Raw genomic sequence first — 17733 nt, 5'->3', positions numbered from 1 at the left:
AATGGATTCTTTTGCAAAGTAATGAATTCATCGTCACCAAACTTACCGATGCAATATGACAAAAATCAACGATTCTTACGCACGTTTTTATAACTTTTCTGTCACTCATCTACCGAGGTGATTTATCGATGACACTGAAATTGTGCACTAATTGTAATTTCGCTATATAATTTGAATTTGATATGGTGATGCGATGGTAGCGCATGGCGCGTGGTCGATGCGCGCGAGACGCGATGTGCGGAGCCTAACTGTTGTACGTAGGACGGCCGCGGGCGATCCGTCGCCGCGCGCCGTTCACGACGTTTGACCTTATTTAATTAGTTCGTTCGTTTTTACTCTTTGAACATGACACGCCATATTAAAATGTGTACCGCCTAATTTATTGTTGCCAGCTACAGGATCATTAAACTTAAGTACGGATGCTAACAACTTAGCGTTTGCCAACGAGAACGAAAGACGGCCGGTCACATGAACTTACTTAACTAGCTTTTCTGTCGGCATCTATCTTTTAATTTTGTTTTAGAAACAGAAACGCATGACTTGGTCTATTTCCGTTTTTTGAGTTCATCCACCTCGTTCCTGGTTATATTCTGCAACAGAGTCTCGTAACTATCAAAATGAGATTTGAAGCGAAACCGAGAACGGCTTGTATCTCATTTTAAATTAAGGAAACAAAAACGTTAGTAAGAAAAAGCGAGAGAGTTAATAATAAACCTCAGCAAGAGGTCCAGAATTGAGCGCGGCTGCGTGGGGGCTAATTCCGAAGCTCAGCCGCTGTACTTAAACAAAACTTGGTTTTGACTCGGTTTATCTTAGTTACATTGTAATCAAGTTAAAGCAAATTAGTAAACTTTTCGGCAAGGTTTCTTTAGTTTCAATATCGCGACATTAAACAAATGTTTGTCTGAATACCAATTTATTATGTACACGTCACTTCTTTGGCAACTCCGAAGTAAAATTTCGATTATATTTGGAATGGGTTGTGCACACTTTTATATTTATGAAATAAAAAAATAATGGAAAATAATGAAAATATACATAGGAATTATTTTTGCAATATAATGTAGATGTAGTTTTATTCCTAATTTGAAGATCTGAGACACCATAAATAGAAATGAATGTGAACCATTCATAGAACTAAACAGTCAGTAATACTAAATGAGGCATTCCAATTCTTAAGCTTCTTGTCATTGAGTATTGGGTGGCAGTTATCACATACCATCAGGTACCGCATGCTCGTATGCTACATCTAGAAGTTAATCAAAAATTATTATTCCAGCGCCATGAAGATAATGCTGGGCAAGCTGCCGCGGCCGTGGATAGTGGACGATGCGAAGGACGACGGCTACACGGCGCTGCACCTCGCCGCGCTCAACAACCACGCGGAGGTGGCCGAGCTGCTGGTGCGCGGCGGCGCCCGCCCCGACCTGCAGAACGCAAACCTGCAAACAGCGCTCCATCTCGCTGTAGAACGCCAGCATACGCAGATCGTGCGACTGCTCATCTCCCATGGCGCTGATCTTAACATCTGTGATAAGGTATGTTGTATGGTCGACAACCACGCGGCGGTGGTCGTTCTACTAGTGCGTGACGACTGGCGGCACTCGCCCCAACCTGCAAACCGCCTTTTACCACTCCATAGAGCGCTAGCACATGCCGACCGACTGTGACTGTGTGACTGTTCATCTCCCACAGCGTCGCCGATCTTGATATCTGTGATAAAGAAAGAAAATGTTATAATAAGTAGTTTATTGTAGTATTAAGCTAGTGTTCACCACCTTTAAAAATCCGCGTGGGAGTAGGTATGCTCCAAGCTTTTGGACAAACACTAGGCAGTAGCAAAATAAAAAGGATATTCTTTCGTTTTATTATTGGTGACAAACAGAAGAAAAAAAATACTGTAACAACATTAAAGGATACCCTCCTTTACCCTCGTAGTATTACAAATACAAAAATACAATATAGCAATTACCTAAATTGTGCTACAACGTCGAGACTGAAAAGACAAAAAAGGCTGTCCTGATTAACTAGACAAGAAAAAGCTATTAAATGATAGACTACAGACTTAGGGCGACAGACTTAGGGCTGTATACATACCCAGTTTACTTGTTTACTTAATAAATAAACAAAGCAGAGTTAATATAAAATAGTAAGGATTAATAAGAAAATGATTAATAAGCGAATGATTACAAGACAAGAAAAAAGTTACATTACGTATAAACAAATATAAACCCGAATATTTTTAATGATGCATTCTCGTACAAAAATAATATTACCTATGTTGTTTAATGCTGTCATAACCTTTTTCTGTAGGTAATTATAGTTGCAATGATTGTACCTACCCAATTGTATTCAAAATACACAGCTATACAAAATTATTATTTTAATATTAAATTATATATTAGATTGTGTGAAAAATTAAAACATATGACTTCAAATACCTTACCTTTAATAACGAATCTTCTTGTATATTTATTTTCGACTCTATCGTAAAATACTAAAATTTCTCTAAAACTATATTATATTATAAAGAATGTATATTATGTTCCCACAAGCATTAAACTAGCATATCAAATTTCATCACAATCGACCCAGTGGTATGACCATGAAAACGTAACAGACAGACGAGAGTTACTTTCGCACTTCTAATATTAGTATGGATTGCGTCATAATTTATATGCAGATTCCTATTTCCTAACGTGTATATAGCACTTAAACCAACTCCCTGTCATCGAATTAAAAATTGATTGACCGGCCCGTTACAAACAGCTCTCTTTGGTGCTCGATGAAATTAAAAAATCGCCCCCGGGAGCCACATTGTTAACAAACCAATTTCCATTTTTAATGGAATAGTAACGGTCGCACAGTATAATCCTCATCTACATATCATCTAGAGGACGTGCCTATCTGTCGCTTAATAATAACTGTCATATTACTACTACGTTCTTGATATTAAAACATGCAACAAGCTTTTGGAATTTATATTGCATATCAGAAACCAAACAACAAAAAAATTAAAGTCCTCTCTAAAGAAACGCGTTTTTCAACGTTTTAAAGGTTCCATACCCAAAGGGTAAAAACGGAACCCTATTACTAAAACTCCGCTGTCTGTCTGTCTGTCCGTCTATCAGGTTCTATCTCCTCAACCATAATAGATAGACACCTGAAATTTTTACAGAGTAGTATAAAGGTGGCCGCTATAACAACAAATATTAAAAATAAAAAAGATGAAAATAAATGGGGGTCAGCAATCACCATACAAGAAACTGCTATTTCTCGACGTTTTTCGTTTTATCTATTGAACCGTAATAGACAGACAGTTCCAATTTTCACTATGTATTTACTTCAGTGGCTACTATAATAACAAATACTAAAAATAAAAAAAATATGAAAATGTTGGTGGTACGGAACCCTCCATGTGCAAGTTCGACTTGCACATGGCCATTTATTTTTTGCGTTTTGGTGAAGACGGTACATTTTAACGTCACTTTTGGGTTTATGCATAATATGAATTCACTAGCAAAGTCTATAGTGAATCACCAAATAATAAAAACCCGCCACGTGTAAGCCAGACTTGTAGTGTTGTACGAAGGATCCCAAAGCAGTCGAAACAAAACTTTTTTTGTTAAATAAATAGTAATAAGGGATCCCTTAGTGCACGTGTCCGACACGGACTTCGTTTTTTTATATATAAGTTACTAAGGTTAATAGTATCTTACCATACCAAAAATCTAATGTATGACTTTGTATAAGTTAAGAAATTCGATATACCACCATTTACATACGCAAAGTCGGGACTGTTAGCCATTTCTTAATAAAAGGCAAATCATTTATTAGCATCGCAGAAAACGTTGAATGTAAAGTCAATACTATTTTAAACACAGTCGTCTTTGAGCGTCTGTAAACAGAATTTATCTTATATCTCTTAACGTTTTAATCAAAAGCAAATAGACTTAATATTCACCACATTTCTTTACACTTTAAGAGAAAGAGTAAGCCGGGAACTCGTTACGTAATCCAATTATTCTCGGCTATCCCGCCTTATCCCCGTGCCGTAACTTCCCGTTGAATTAAATCTTCGTGACGTTTGCGTAAGCATCTAAAAACATTTTGAATACTATTTATTAAGCGCGCTCGCTCAAGACTATGTTTGTACGAGTATATTACATATTTTTACTTCACTTTTCAAGTAAAATTTTTGTTTACGCGTTTAAAAAACATTACTATATGGACAGATATTAAGAGAAACATCTAGGTATTAAATATTTGAGTTTTAATACAGTTATGAGATACTTTACAATATAGTTTTCTATTTAAAATATTAAATTTTGCCCTGTATTTTTTCCGTGTAACAAAATATTAATCTTTATTACATTGCTACATTAACATTCACCTCATATTTATACTCACAGCTCCGTTCTTACACTAAAGTATTATATTTTAAGGTGCATTAAAGTAGAAAACTCCGTCAGAAATTTATTTGATGTCTCGCGTAAGCTCTCCCGGCGTATGTAGAGTCATGCGTACGCATAATTTACAATAAACTATGGCGCGAGGGAGCTCTTTAAATAGATGTGCATTTGATTTGAATTGACCGCTATCATACATTTATTAATATGTGGGTTTTGGGCTTCCTACAACTAATGTTCCGTTACTATGCTGAAATAGGTATATGTGGCGACAAACGTACGATACTTAGCATATGTATGGTAATAGTTCAATCTCATATTGGCATCTGATGACTGAATGTTTTGGCACTAGTGTGCAACAGCTATCTCTATGGAATTGTTTACTTACATGTTATGAGTGGTCGGGAATTGGATGGGCGACCGCTAGTGGGTAAACATGCGTGTTTGCTTACTTCAAATGCATGGTCATACGTACCGAAGTTATCTAATTATTACAACTTAAAGTTTTATTATTATATAACGGTGGTTAAACATTGTTGGAGGCCTTACAGACAGTTTGAAAAATGCACTTGTTTACTTGCACGCGCGTGCGAAAGTGCCAAGAAAGGGAGCTGGGTTTTTCATACGGGAGCATTTCTACCATTCAACTCTATCGCGAGCTGTGTTAAGAAACTCCATGGAAATAATATTTCCTCCATAGTAATGTTGGATACGGTGCATTTAAAGATAATGAATATGATCGTGTTGTCCAGGACGGCGACACGCCGCTGCACGAGGCCCTGCGGCACCACACGCTGCAGCAGCTGCGGCGGCTGCAGGACGCGCGCGACGCGCCGCTGCTCACCGGCCTCACGCACGCGCACGACAAGAAGTCCAGCGCCTCCATCGCGTGCTTCCTCGCCGCGCACGGCGCTGATCTCACCGTCAAGAACAAGAAGGGTAAGAGTAAAAGTTAAAAGGTTACTTTGCGCTGTGTTTACGCGCCGCTGCTCACCGGCCTCACGCACGCGCACGACAAGAAGTCCAGCGCCTCCATCGCCTGCTTCCTCGCCGCGCACGGCGCTGATCTCACCGTCAAGAACAAGAAGGGTAAGAGTAAAAGTTAAAAGGTTACTTTGCGCTGTGTTTACGCGCCGCTGCTCACCGGCCTCACGCACGCGCACGACAAGAAGTCCAGCGCCTCCATCGCCTGCTTCCTCGCCGCGCACGGCGCTGATCTCACCGTCAAGAACAAGAAGGGTAAGAGTAAAAGTTAAAAGGTTACTTTGCGCTGTGTTTACGCGCCGCTGCTCACCGGCCTCACGCACGCGCACGACAAGAAGTCCAGCGCCTCCATCGCCTGCTTCCTCGCCGCGCACGGCGCTGATCTCACCGTCAAGAACAAGAAGGGTAAGAGTAAAAGTTAAAAGGTTACTTTGCGCTGTGTTTACGCGCCGCTGCTCACCGGCCTCACGCACGCGCACGACAAGAAGTCCAGCGCCTCCATCGCCTGCTTCCTCGCCGCGCACGGCGCTGATCTCACCGTCAAGAACAAGAAGGGTAAGAGTAAAAGTTAAAAGGTTACTTTGCGCTGTGTTTACGCGCCGCTGCTCACCGGCCTCACGCACGCGCACGACAAGAAGTCCAGCGCCTCCATCGCCTGCTTCCTCGCCGCGCACGGCGCTGATCTCACCGTCAAGAACAAGAAGGGTAAGAGTAAAAGTTAAAAGGTTACTTTGCGCTGTGTTTACGCGCCGCTGCTCACCGGCCTCACGCACGCGCACGACAAGAAGTCCAGCGCCTCCATCGCCTGCTTCCTCGCCGCGCACGGCGCTGATCTCACCGTCAAGAACAAGAAGGGTAAGAGTAAAAGTTAAAAGGTTACTTTGCGCTGTGTTTACGCGCCGCTGCTCACCGGCCTCACGCACGCGCACGACAAGAAGTCCAGCGCCTCCATCGCCTGCTTCCTCGCCGCGCACGGCGCTGATCTCACCGTCAAGAACAAGAAGGGTAAGAGTAAAAGTTAAAAGGTTACTTTGCGCTGTGTTTACGCGCCGCTGCTCACCGGCCTCACGCACGCGCACGACAAGAAGTCCAGCGCCTCCATCGCCTGCTTCCTCGCCGCGCACGGCGCTGATCTCACCGTCAAGAACAAGAAGGGTAAGAGTAAAAGTTAAAAGGTTACTTTGCGCTGTGTTTACGCGCCGCTGCTCACCGGCCTCACGCACGCGCACGACAAGAAGTCCAGCGCCTCCATCGCCTGCTTCCTCGCCGCGCACGGCGCTGATCTCACCGTCAAGAACAAGAAGGGTAAGAGTAAAAGTTAAAAGGTTACTTTGCGCTGTGTTTACGCGCCGCTGCTCACCGGCCTCACGCACGCGCACGACAAGAAGTCCAGCGCCTCCATCGCCTGCTTCCTCGCCGCGCACGGCGCTGATCTCACCGTCAAGAACAAGAAGGGTAAGAGTAAAAGTTAAAAGGTTACTTTGCGCTGTGTTTACGCGCCGCTGCTCACCGGCCTCACGCACGCGCACGACAAGAAGTCCAGCGCCTCAGTCGCGTGCTTCCTCGTCGCGCACGGCGCTGACCTCACCGTTAAGAACAAGAAAGGTAAATTAAAGTTTACTTATCATCGACATCCGTTTCCCTTTACTTGACACGGATTTCTTCGCGGAGTGAGACAGGTTTAGGTCATAGTCCACCGCGCTGGTCAAGTACGAATTGGTAGACTTCACACACATGTGAAAACATTTTTGTTTTAAAAGTCAAGCATGTAGATTTATTCGCGATCTTCTTCTTCACCCTTAAAACTAATGATAAAAATTTCTAATACGCACATTACTTTAAAAAATCCCGATGCCCTGAAACATACTTTGCAATCGTGCGTGTGTAACAGGTATATTGGTAGTTAACTTTGGATAAACCCAAAATTTTCTATAATCCTATTTACCTGCCGGAGTTTAAACGTAAGCAGTTCCTTTTTTATGACAAATGTTATTTTAAAATTCCAGGTCAAACACCCCTCGACCTGTGCCCGGACCCGAATCTCTGCAAAACTCTCACCACGTGCCGCAAGGAGGGCACCGGCATGACCAGCGACGGCACGCCCGAGAGCGAGTCCGGCTCGTTCAGCGCTCCGGGACCAAGTGGCGTTGGTGCGCCGGAGACGCCCGCGGCGGAACCGGTCACTACGAGTGACCCTACTGCTGACGAGTGCCTTGTATGCTCGGACGCGAAACGGGACACGCTGTTCAGACCTTGCGGACACATTTGCTGCTGTAACGTGTGCGCGGCGAGGGTAAGTTTGTTCTGTAAATGTAAAAGTTTCGTTCAGCGCACTGGGCTCCAGCGGCGTCGGTGCGCCGGAGACGCCCGCTACTGAACCGGTGATTGCGAGCGATCCCACTGCCGACGAGTGCCTCGTGTGTTCAGACGCGAAAAGGGACACGCTGTTCAGACCTTGTGGACATATTTTCTGCTGCAACGTGTGCACGGCGAGGGAAAGTTTGTTCTGTGAATGTAAAATATTGTTGAGCTGCCGGGTCCCTGCGATGTCGGCGCTGCGGAGATGCACGCGGTTGAGACAGCCACCATGAGCAATCCTACTGCAGACGATGACCTCGTGTCTTCGGACGCGAAACGGAACATGCTGCTCCGAAATTAATCATCCATGTAATGTATTTTGTTTTTATCCCATTGCAGGGGAAATCAATAAAAATATTGCTGTCTCATAATTTTAGAGGACGTCACACCCTGTTACTATATGACGTTTGTATGTTTTTTAGCTGTTTAAATTGAAAAGTCGAGAAATCAAAAAATATCGCATATGGCGTTATATACACAAAGAAGTGTCTGATGAGCCGGTAGAGCCTAGAGCTAGGGACACGAAACTCAGACATGAGAAAGTGACACAAACGTGCGTTTATCGTCCAGGTGAAGAAGTGTCTGGTGTGCCGCGCGTGCGTGTCGTCCCGGCAGCGCGTGGGCGAGTGCGTGGTGTGCTCGGAGGCGCCCGCCACGGTGGTGTTCCGGCCGTGCGGCGACGTGTGCGCGTGCGCCGGCTGCGCGCCGCTCATGCGCAAGTGCGTCGAGTGCCGCACGCCGCTGCAGCCCGCCGCCGCGCCGCCCGCCGCCGCCGCCGCCACTGCCGCCGCAACCGCCACCACCCCCAAGATCGATCGTGAGTTACCGCTTTTTATCTTTGTTATCTGCTTTTTTTTTTTTGTTTTCGAGTGGGAAACCTTCAAAAGGTACCCGACGACGTGGGAGCGACGCCGGGCTATGTGGGATTTTTATCGCATTAAAACCGTCCTCAGCGCTTGGTAGAGAACTCCGGGATCTCCGATGGAACACAACCGGAGTCCTCCGAGTGCGATGCCCCCCCGGTCGGGCTCTGTCCTGGGGGGAGCACTTTACGCTCCTCCTGCACACCTGGTGTTTACGACGGCATGCGACCACACATGCCACCGTCCTTCCCGGGTTGTTATCTACCTAACCAACTCTAAACCCTACTACTCGAACCAAATCTTTTGTGATTTTTTTTGCAACGAGCATGCACTCCGCCAGTGATCATTACGGTTCATGGAAATTTCATGGCTACTGAAGAATCGAGTGATAGAGGATTTTAATTAAAAATGTTCACGTTTAATGATTGTATTACAAATTTACAAGAAGTTGGCAAACGAGTACAATACAACGCCGTTTTGGTTGCTTAATACAATCAGAAAACACAGTAAAAATATGTAATACTTTACTAACGCAATTGTAAAGCATTACATGTAAAGAATTAGGTATATAATGAGTTATAACCACCTTTTAGTCAATTCTACTGTCAGCTTTGTTAGTATGTAACTCGTGTCTTAACACTTGCTTGTGTCAGTGTGCGCAGTGGAGAAGGAGGGCGGCAGCAACCTGGCGCAGGTGCAGGTGAACAAGGGGCAGCCGGCGCCCGCGCCCGCCGCGCCGCACCACATGAACAACGGCTCCCGGCCGCACGCCGCGCCGCCGCACGTCGCGCTGCCCGGCCCGCACGCCGCGCTGTCCGGGCCCGGCCCGCACGCCGCGCTCGCCGGGCCGGGCCCGCACGCCGCGCTCCCCGGGCCGGGCCCGCTCGCCACGCCCGCGCCCGGCCCGCACGCTGCCCCCGCGCCCGCCGCGCCGCCGCAACTCCAGCCCGACGTGCAAAAGCTCCAGCAACAATTGCAAGATATCAAGGAACAGGTTACCTACTGATATTTTGTGTAATTCGTACTAACAAAACATACATTTTGGAGCGCATAAACCTATAGTCTGATTCATAATTAGGTGTCCAAAATGTAAACAAACAAATGTCACTGTCAAAATGAACAAGAAATAAAAACTTTAACAAACTCAACAAAAAACGAAAACTTTACAATTATTCACAATTTAACAAACGCGCTATGTAAACTTTAATATATTCAAGTTCAATTACAATTACGAAAATGAATAACATCAGCTACGAAACTTAAAAATGACGGCACAAGAAATGTTCTGGATTCCGATTGTGTAACCATTATCACATTTTAATTTTCTACCATAAACCTTGTTTTTTATTATTATTACTGTATGGAACGAAATTGAGGTAATATAAATATTAGAAAATGTGAATTGATCTTAATTAGTTTAGATTATTATTTTATTATTGTTGCATTAATTTAATATTATCAAAAATAAGAATCTACCATTTGAAGGGTATGTTCTTGATAGGTCAACACCTTTGTTTACATTTTGGACACCTAATTATGAATCAGACTATAGGCTGCAATTTTTCTTATAGTCTTTTAGGCTTTCGAGAGATATTTGGCTTTAAAGAATCTGATGATTCAGACCTAAGATATCCATTTACGGAATTCATTTGTCACTATGCCAGGCCAGTCAATGACGTTATAGAATAGTTTAAGCAATCTATGGTACGTAAGTCATTTGTTATATCTAAAAATCCGCTTTCGGAACAACAAAAAGTAGGATACATAAAATATACTTTCCGGTAAAGCTCTATAGTTCAATTTTAGAGTATAACTGCCATCAAAAATTTGCGATATTTTTACAAAATTGGTTAATTTTAGTAATTAATTGTATCAACTACTAATGATGAACACTGTGTTCGCAGACGATGTGCCCGATCTGCCTGGACCGGCTGAAGAACATGATCTTCCTGTGCGGCCACGGCATGTGCCAGATGTGCGGCGACCGCATCACCGTGTGCCCCATCTGCCGCAAGCAGGTCGAGAAACGCATCCTACTCTACTAGCCAAGCTGTCACCACGAGCGAAGGGGTAGGAATGCCTATCCTGTCTTGGAGGCATCCGTAAATTACGTGGAACATCAAGCTATCACCACGAGCGAGGGATTGCCTGCCTCTCTTGGAGGCTTCCGTTAATTACGTGAGACATTTAGGAGGACGTCAAAATTTAACCCAATCTCACGTGGGGGAGAGTGGGGTCTCGTAACATCACGGAAGTATCACGTATTTTTTTCCATAAGTAAAAATAGAGCAAGACTGGGTTAAATGAAATTAACATGTTTCCCTACTAAACTAGCTAAATAGATCCAACTCAATCAAGCACAAATTAATGTTAATTAATAAAAAAATAACGATCTCACGTGAGAGATGGGAGGGAATCAATACTTGTTTCACTAATTTAAAATTGCCAAAGTCACCTCACGTAACACTCTTTTATCACAATACTTGCTCGTACATAGGGTTGCCAACATCACATTAAAGTGAGGTTTTCCATTTGTTATGAGGTTGATTAAAAGAAGAATTGACCTAATAAAATATCGTTTTAAAATAAAATTAGTATAATGAAATATACTTTATTTTAAATTCGTAAACATAAATAAAATTTTAATTCTTTAGCTGTTATTTACCAAGATATATTTACTGTATATTACATACTTGTTGGCAACCCTAAAGGTGTCCTCCATGATGTAATTTGCACGTTTGTCCCTACTTTATGAGTACAAAATGTGGAATAAGCTTCCTTCTAGCATTCCCAAAAATATAAAAAAGTATTCTTTAAAAAAGAGCTGTAACTCAAAGCGATGCCAACATTTATAACGTTGCAATTATTTTTGGCGACAGTGACCAGGTTTATAATGAAACTACATTGTAATAGATTCGTATTATAGTCTCGAAGTTAATAGATTTTTATATGTAGATTTTGTAACTTTTTACAAAAAAGAAATAACTATTTGTCTTATAAATAACATTAGGTGACACCTCCCATTTGTGTTCAATACCGGCTACAATCATTGAATGTTTAAAAATGCTCAAATACTGAACTAAAATTACTATACAAATTAAAAGTATTACATTACATTATACCTGAACATAATAGACCAATAAAACCAGTGAAAAGCAACGCGCATAAGTTTGTTTGACTGGTGTGAGTAAAGACATAGTGCATGTCGTTCTTTAAGAGTCTGATTGTAACTTTGTCTATGTTTTATATATTGTCATTTGCGTAAACAGATATTGTGGCCTTTGTCCTGTCACGTGGGTATACCATCGCACGTGTGTCACACGCACACATGAATTTACTCGCTACAGTTTTTTCGCAAGCCGCGTGCTTGTTGCATATTATATGACAGGTTTTTTTATAAAACTATAGGATGCTAATGCCACGCATGCGTGTATGCCGGGACATGCGTGCTAGAGTAAACACGCGTGTCAGGGAAAGCTCTTACTGCCTACTAAAGTATTTGGAATCGATATAGCGGGTAACACTGCAATCAAAATTTTAAGCATTTCTTGACAAATCCTTGGCTGTTAGTAACTTGATTAAAGGGTCAACTGAGCCGAATTAATTTTATCATAAATTTTAGAACCTGCAAATTTTTTGAGCAAGCAACCGAGGATATACTCGTAAATCCTAGCATTTGCATATGCATTTTATTATTGCGGTTTGTCTACAAATATAATAAGAAGTGGTTACTAAGTTGAAATACACTTGGTACAGGTATAAGAGGCTACTCATGTTATCATCTTTACACCTTAATCTTTATAACTAAGGTAAACATTACAAACTGTAATAATTGTAATCATTATTATGATTAAATTAATACATTATTTTCATTTTATTTGTTATCAACTAAGCAACGAAATCTTTTGTATTTTCACTTAAGCGAAGTAGATTAAATTAATTTTAATTTAAGATATTATGCAATAATATATTTAATTAAGTTAAGCGAGGTATAATAATCACCTAAGCATTTAAATTTGCACTAGTATCATATAATCTAATTACATTTATATAATAATTGTAAGTTATAAAATAGCACGGTATTTTTTTATTTTTTTTATTGAGAAATATGAGAATCAACATTAACTCATTGGATCAGCGTCGGTCGCAACTGGGTGGTAACCAAGTTGTAGGCTGTCTATCTTGTTTCAAAATAAGGTTGCTTCGTTAAAGTCATGTTCACCTTAATAAAACTAATAATTGCTTATTTTAAAGGCAAAGTATCATGAGAAAACCTAGCTTTGCAGAGAGTTCTTCATAATATTTTGAAATTTGAAGGAGCTTTGGTGGCGGCCCATTGTGGTCCGCTGTCCGTGCGTAAATCCTTAGATTTGCGAGCTGTACTATGTAAAGAAGACCTCAGTTTTCAAACAGTAATGGATTGTTAATTTTGAATTTTATCTCTACAGAATATCATTAAATCGTACACCCAAGTACATTCTACAAAACAATTTCATGAGTAAAATAACAATAATTTACACATAAAACTAGTTAATAAATTTTCTATCCCAGTGTCAACATTTTTGAGATTATATTCAATGTTAAATTTATAATAAATTGTTTTATATTTAAATACTTGTTGTATCGATAGATTATAAGTTATTTAAGTAAATAGTCATACACAGATTATAGGAAGAAACAGATGGAATACAAAAAGTAACCTCTCTGTTTTTGATCAATTTGAATTGTAATCATTATAAATTATTATAATATAATACTTCATTCGCTCCCTCTGCCTTAATCTATATTAATATGTAAACGTAGTTATACATATTGATATATAAATTTCTTGAAAATCCCATGTTTAAAGTGTTTTTTTATTAATGAACTCCTTAATCAGGGAACTGCGTTTAATATAATACTGTATTTATCAGCGAATATGAGACTTACAATTTTTCTCTTACTAAGCATTTGTTAAAACACCTTTTGAAAATAATAAGCCTTGCTAGGTGATATTAAAATGCATTTATTATCCCTACTGTATTTTGTACAGACCATACCATGTTAGAAAGTTTTTTCGCATTTAATCGTGAAAATGTACGAATAAACTTTATTTGAAATATTCGCATTTAACTTTCAGCGTTTATTCGATTACTAAACATGCATTCAAATAATTTTTATATCACATATTTAAAATTACAATGACAAGTAAAAAAATCGGAGACGGGAGTTGTATCTAGACATCATTTTAAAGGAAATTTCCAAATAGTACTTTTTTTCATCGACAGACCATTTTTATTTTTGACCTTTTTTGTTGTATTTCTATATTATATTGCTATCTTGTTGTATCGACGAACTACCTATATACAAAAACACGTTAAGAAGTGCCAAACAATCCAATGCAACAATGACCGGCGTGTATTATCGTAATTACTGTTATTATAGATCGATATACTATAAATGTCATTCATTGTAATTCTAAAGGTGCGATATATGTTACAATACGATTGTGCCACAAATTGTATTTTGGCATTAAATGAACGTTTCTCGTAATATTTTTAAGTTTATGTTATGTCGCGTTTACAAATTATTATTGCTGGAAAACATATTAATGTTAGCTATTTAAATAAACTCTAATGAAATTTTACATCGTTGTATGACATTAATTGAAGTTTGAAAGGTATTCGTAAAAACAATTTCTTGATAAGTGTCATAATAAACACGGTCTTATAATGTTATGTTCTAAGCATCAACTTGTGTATTTAAATAAAAACTGTTAAAATAACTGAATTGTTTTATTTATCCCAAAGTTCTAACCAATACATCTTTGACAAGAACTCAAACGAACTCAAATAATGTTCCTCACAAATTATACCGAAATTATGAATCGGTATTCATCCACTATAATTAGAAACCAACGCTTGCTCATAACGTTCGTCAGTTGGAATCTTTTCCGGTTCCTTCAAAGATTGAGTATACTCGACGGCATCCTCAAAATCAGCTATTCGCTCCTTGAGGATATCCCGCGTGAGGTCTTGAATCTTGAAAGACAAATAAGAGTCTTTGGCCAGGTCGCTTTCTTCGCAGCGCCGGCAGTTGCTGTAATACAGGGCAGACAACCCTTGGAGTTCTGGAGAAACTGCGCATAACACTATTGTGCTAGCGGCTTGTCGCTGAAATTAAACAATTATATGTAGTTAGTGTTACTGTGTAAAGTCTTACAGAAGAAAGTATCTCAATAGTTGGAATCAATGCGATATCGGGAATCACGATGTGGTCCAGCCTTAGCCGATACCTATTGAATGAATGCATGAATCTTTGATCTGATGGAATAGTTGTAAATTGCAAACTATCAACAAACCCCTGTGGGTCGGTCCTGTGACCGAATGCAATATCCTTGGAGATCTTGTTGAGCCGTCGAAGTATGTACCTATACGTGCTTTGCTACAGCCTTCAAACTTATCCGAAAGTATTCAATTAAATGGATCTACTTACAATTGATTTGGTAAAGGGCCTCATGAAAGTATAAAGTGTTTCGTACGCCCACCAATTGCGACAAAGCTGTGTTTTAACGAAAGAGCCCGGATTCGCGCAGAATACCATTTTATCCGTGCCCAGCCAACGATATCCTAAATAATGCATTGCCAATATACCACAAAGCTTCGATATATTGTAAGCCTTGATAGACGTATATTCATCTTTTGATAGTGAAAGATCATCTAATGTCGGCGATAGTGTTTTCGATATAGGCCAATTTATATTTCTGAAAAAAAAAATATGTCTCGGAATACCTGGACGGAAAGTCAAATGTATTAGCGCTTTCATATACCCAAATGGGACACGAACCTGTTTTCTACTTGATCTTAGGTATCTAAGTAACTATAATAAACAGTGACTGCGTTTAATGCACAGTAAAGATTTAACTTAATCCTTACTAATATTATAAATCCGAAAGTAACTCTGTTTGTCTGTCTGTCTGGTTGTCTCTTCTTCACGCCTAAATTATATTAGTAAGGATTGAATCGTAAACTATGCATTTGATCAAGTGATGATCTTTAGCAAAGTTGTTGTCCATGAGCTCACGAAGGTTTCAGAGTTGGTACGACCAATTTTCGCAAGATGGCGCCACTGTCATTCCAATGAAGGTACGAATTTTCAGTTTTATGTATGTTAGTATGTCATATTATTTTCTTTTAAACGCGGGCGAAGCCGCGGGCAAAAACTAGTATTCTATATGACTTAACTTTGTGCTTATTAAGCAACTGACCTATGGGATTCCGTAGATGTAAACACAATTCTTGCATCGGGAGCCAGATGATTTTCGATGTTCATTAGTAGATAATATTGGCTCAAGTAATTAACCTGAAAAGTTGTTTCCAAACCGTCTTCTGTCAACGACCACGGCAAGCCAAACGTTGCAGCGTTTAAAATTACAAGATCGATTTTCCTTAAAGCAGAAATCAAAAGAGAGCAATCAGTTCCTAGAATTTCTAAGTTAGAATACTAATCGAAGCAGAGTACCCCACAGGCATTTAATCCACACTTATTTGTTCTACTAAGAATAACATTGGTATTTTAAAAACATAAAAAAACAGCCCAACCATTCGAGATAACAATGTTACTGGAACTATAACTTAAGTGACTACTAAAAGGTTACTTGTGGTCCTTAAGAATGTTATCGCAGCAGTTTTTGACTGAAGCGAGCGATGCCAAGTTTACTTCATAGAAATGGAGCAAGTCGTTTTTTTCGCAAACGTTTTTGGCCACAACACTAGCAGCGTACGTGTTGCGGCATGCCATCAGAACTTTGCAGTCTCGAGCATTCAGACATCGTGTGACTTCCAGGCCAATGCCACTGTTCGCGCCAGTTATTAGACAAGTTTTGTTTTCTAAATCAATATCCTTTGCTACCTACAAGACAATTTTAAGTAATCAAATAAGGTAATCTTCATTATCTATTATCTAATCTTCATTGCAAACGAACTTCTGCCCATCGCAAGCTCGTGGCTACCTACGCTTCCGAAACCCATGCCCAGTCATTGTTTACGCAAGAACTATGTCATTTTCTATAAAACTACCCGTATACTATACTGTAATCTTTGAGTTAAACTTTGATTTTGCAAGTACCTTTTACGGCATTTATCGGAATCATGCCACTAATTGTTATTACTACGTGCTACTTTAAAAATACAAATTCACATATTTTGTCGTAAAAAATTATCAAACCTCATCTGCTGTTGGGCCGTGGATAATGGATAATTCTAAATTCTTTTGCATAACTTTAGAACATTTCATTAGCCCTTCCTTCCATATAACCGTATTAAAGCCTCTATTCATGATAGGAGTTAATGATTTACTGTAATATATTAAGGGAGTAAAGGTGAATACTTTAAAATAATATTCAGAGTTACCTTTATTAACCTATTAATTTTGCTTAAACACAATTTCTACGGTGGTAGATCCCATCTTATTACTCACCATATAAATATGCGGTTAAACATATTTTAAAATGTTAAATGAATAGTTAAAATATTAGGTAACGAGAAATAATCAATCAATAAAAGTCAAGTAAGATATTTGTCGTTGTTTCGTACGAGAAATTTTTTTATCATGACACCCAGACAGTACCTTTATCATACCTTTATGACACCTAAACCTAATATACTTTTTCTTAATTTTTATCAAAAAAAGTTGTTACAAAGGTATAGACCGAATAGTTTAGGTATTAAGAATTACCTACATTGTTTAGGTTTTAAGAAATTTAAGAAATAATTTAAATAATAAATGTCGGATCAGGCAGGAGCCAACGGCCAGATGCCATTACTGCAACGATGGGCTGAAAGATAAAACACCTGAAAACCCATTACACGCTTGAAGTACGGTCAGCTCTATAATGGGAATCAACCTCTCATTCCCGACCATGATTCCAGGCATGATCGGAGATCGTAGCAGACGTTGCTATGCTACTGCAAAACTATGATGTTCGCCAAGGATGGGGTGGAGAGGGCCAGTGAGCACGATTTCTTCTCAACCGCTTGGTCGCAGAGATCGGGACGCTGTAGGGCGGCTTTCGCTAGAAGGAGAAGCAACTTGTATACAGATTGTATTCGGATTTCTCCGTGTTAAAAACTTGTCTAGGC

General features: G+C 40.0%; 2 protein-coding genes across 2 annotated transcripts in view; one reads left to right on the top strand and one right to left on the bottom strand.

Annotated features, from left to right (window-relative positions):
• Window positions 1-14378, top strand: part of mib1 (E3 ubiquitin-protein ligase mind bomb 1) — a 190567-nt gene extending 176189 nt beyond the window's left edge. The window contains exons 12-18 of the mRNA XM_073080657.1: window positions 1280-1538; window positions 5162-5348; window positions 7400-7686; window positions 8322-8522; window positions 9282-9376; window positions 9473-9608; window positions 10519-14378. Coding sequence (XP_072936758.1) covers window positions 1280-1538; window positions 5162-5348; window positions 7400-7686; window positions 8322-8522; window positions 9282-9376; window positions 9473-9608; window positions 10519-10659 — 1306 coding nt within the window. The 3' untranslated portion in view covers window positions 10660-14378. The remainder of the gene's footprint in view (window positions 1-1279; window positions 1539-5161; window positions 5349-7399; window positions 7687-8321; window positions 8523-9281; window positions 9377-9472; window positions 9609-10518) is intronic.
• LOC140747982 (WW domain-containing oxidoreductase) lies at window positions 14370-17204 on the bottom strand. Its single transcript, XM_073080658.1, has 6 exons — window positions 17072-17204; window positions 16820-16981; window positions 16251-16504; window positions 15861-16040; window positions 15089-15356; window positions 14370-14766 (listed from the first exon to the last, which is right to left on the bottom strand). Exons 1-6 carry the CDS (start codon window positions 17072-17074, stop codon window positions 14488-14490), a joined length of 1146 nt encoding a protein of 381 aa, XP_072936759.1. The 5' UTR covers window positions 17075-17204; the 3' UTR covers window positions 14370-14487.
• Window positions 17205-17733: the final 529 nt, after the last annotated feature.

This window comes from Epargyreus clarus, unplaced genomic scaffold, assembly GCF_041222505.1.
Source record: "Epargyreus clarus isolate Ecla_fem2 unplaced genomic scaffold, WU_Ecla_fem_2.2 ptg000015l, whole genome shotgun sequence".
In the NCBI taxonomy this organism is placed as follows: Eukaryota; Metazoa; Arthropoda; class Insecta; order Lepidoptera; family Hesperiidae; genus Epargyreus; species Epargyreus clarus.
The sequence above is the reverse complement of the archived record's forward strand: the minus strand, read 5'-3'. Positions and strand labels throughout refer to the sequence as shown.

What these genes read in the sequence shown, in the direction of transcription:
- LOC140747982 (XM_073080658.1), bottom strand. An exon ending in ACGGCCCAACAGCAGATGAG is followed by an intron (nt 16,505 to 16,819) that starts GTTTGATAATTT and finishes ATTGTCTTGTAG; the next exon opens with GTAGCAAAGGATATTGATTT. An exon ending in AACATTCTTAAGGACCACAA is followed by an intron (nt 16,041 to 16,250) that starts GTAACCTTTTAG and finishes TTCTGCTTTAAG; the next exon opens with GAAAATCGATCTTGTAATTT.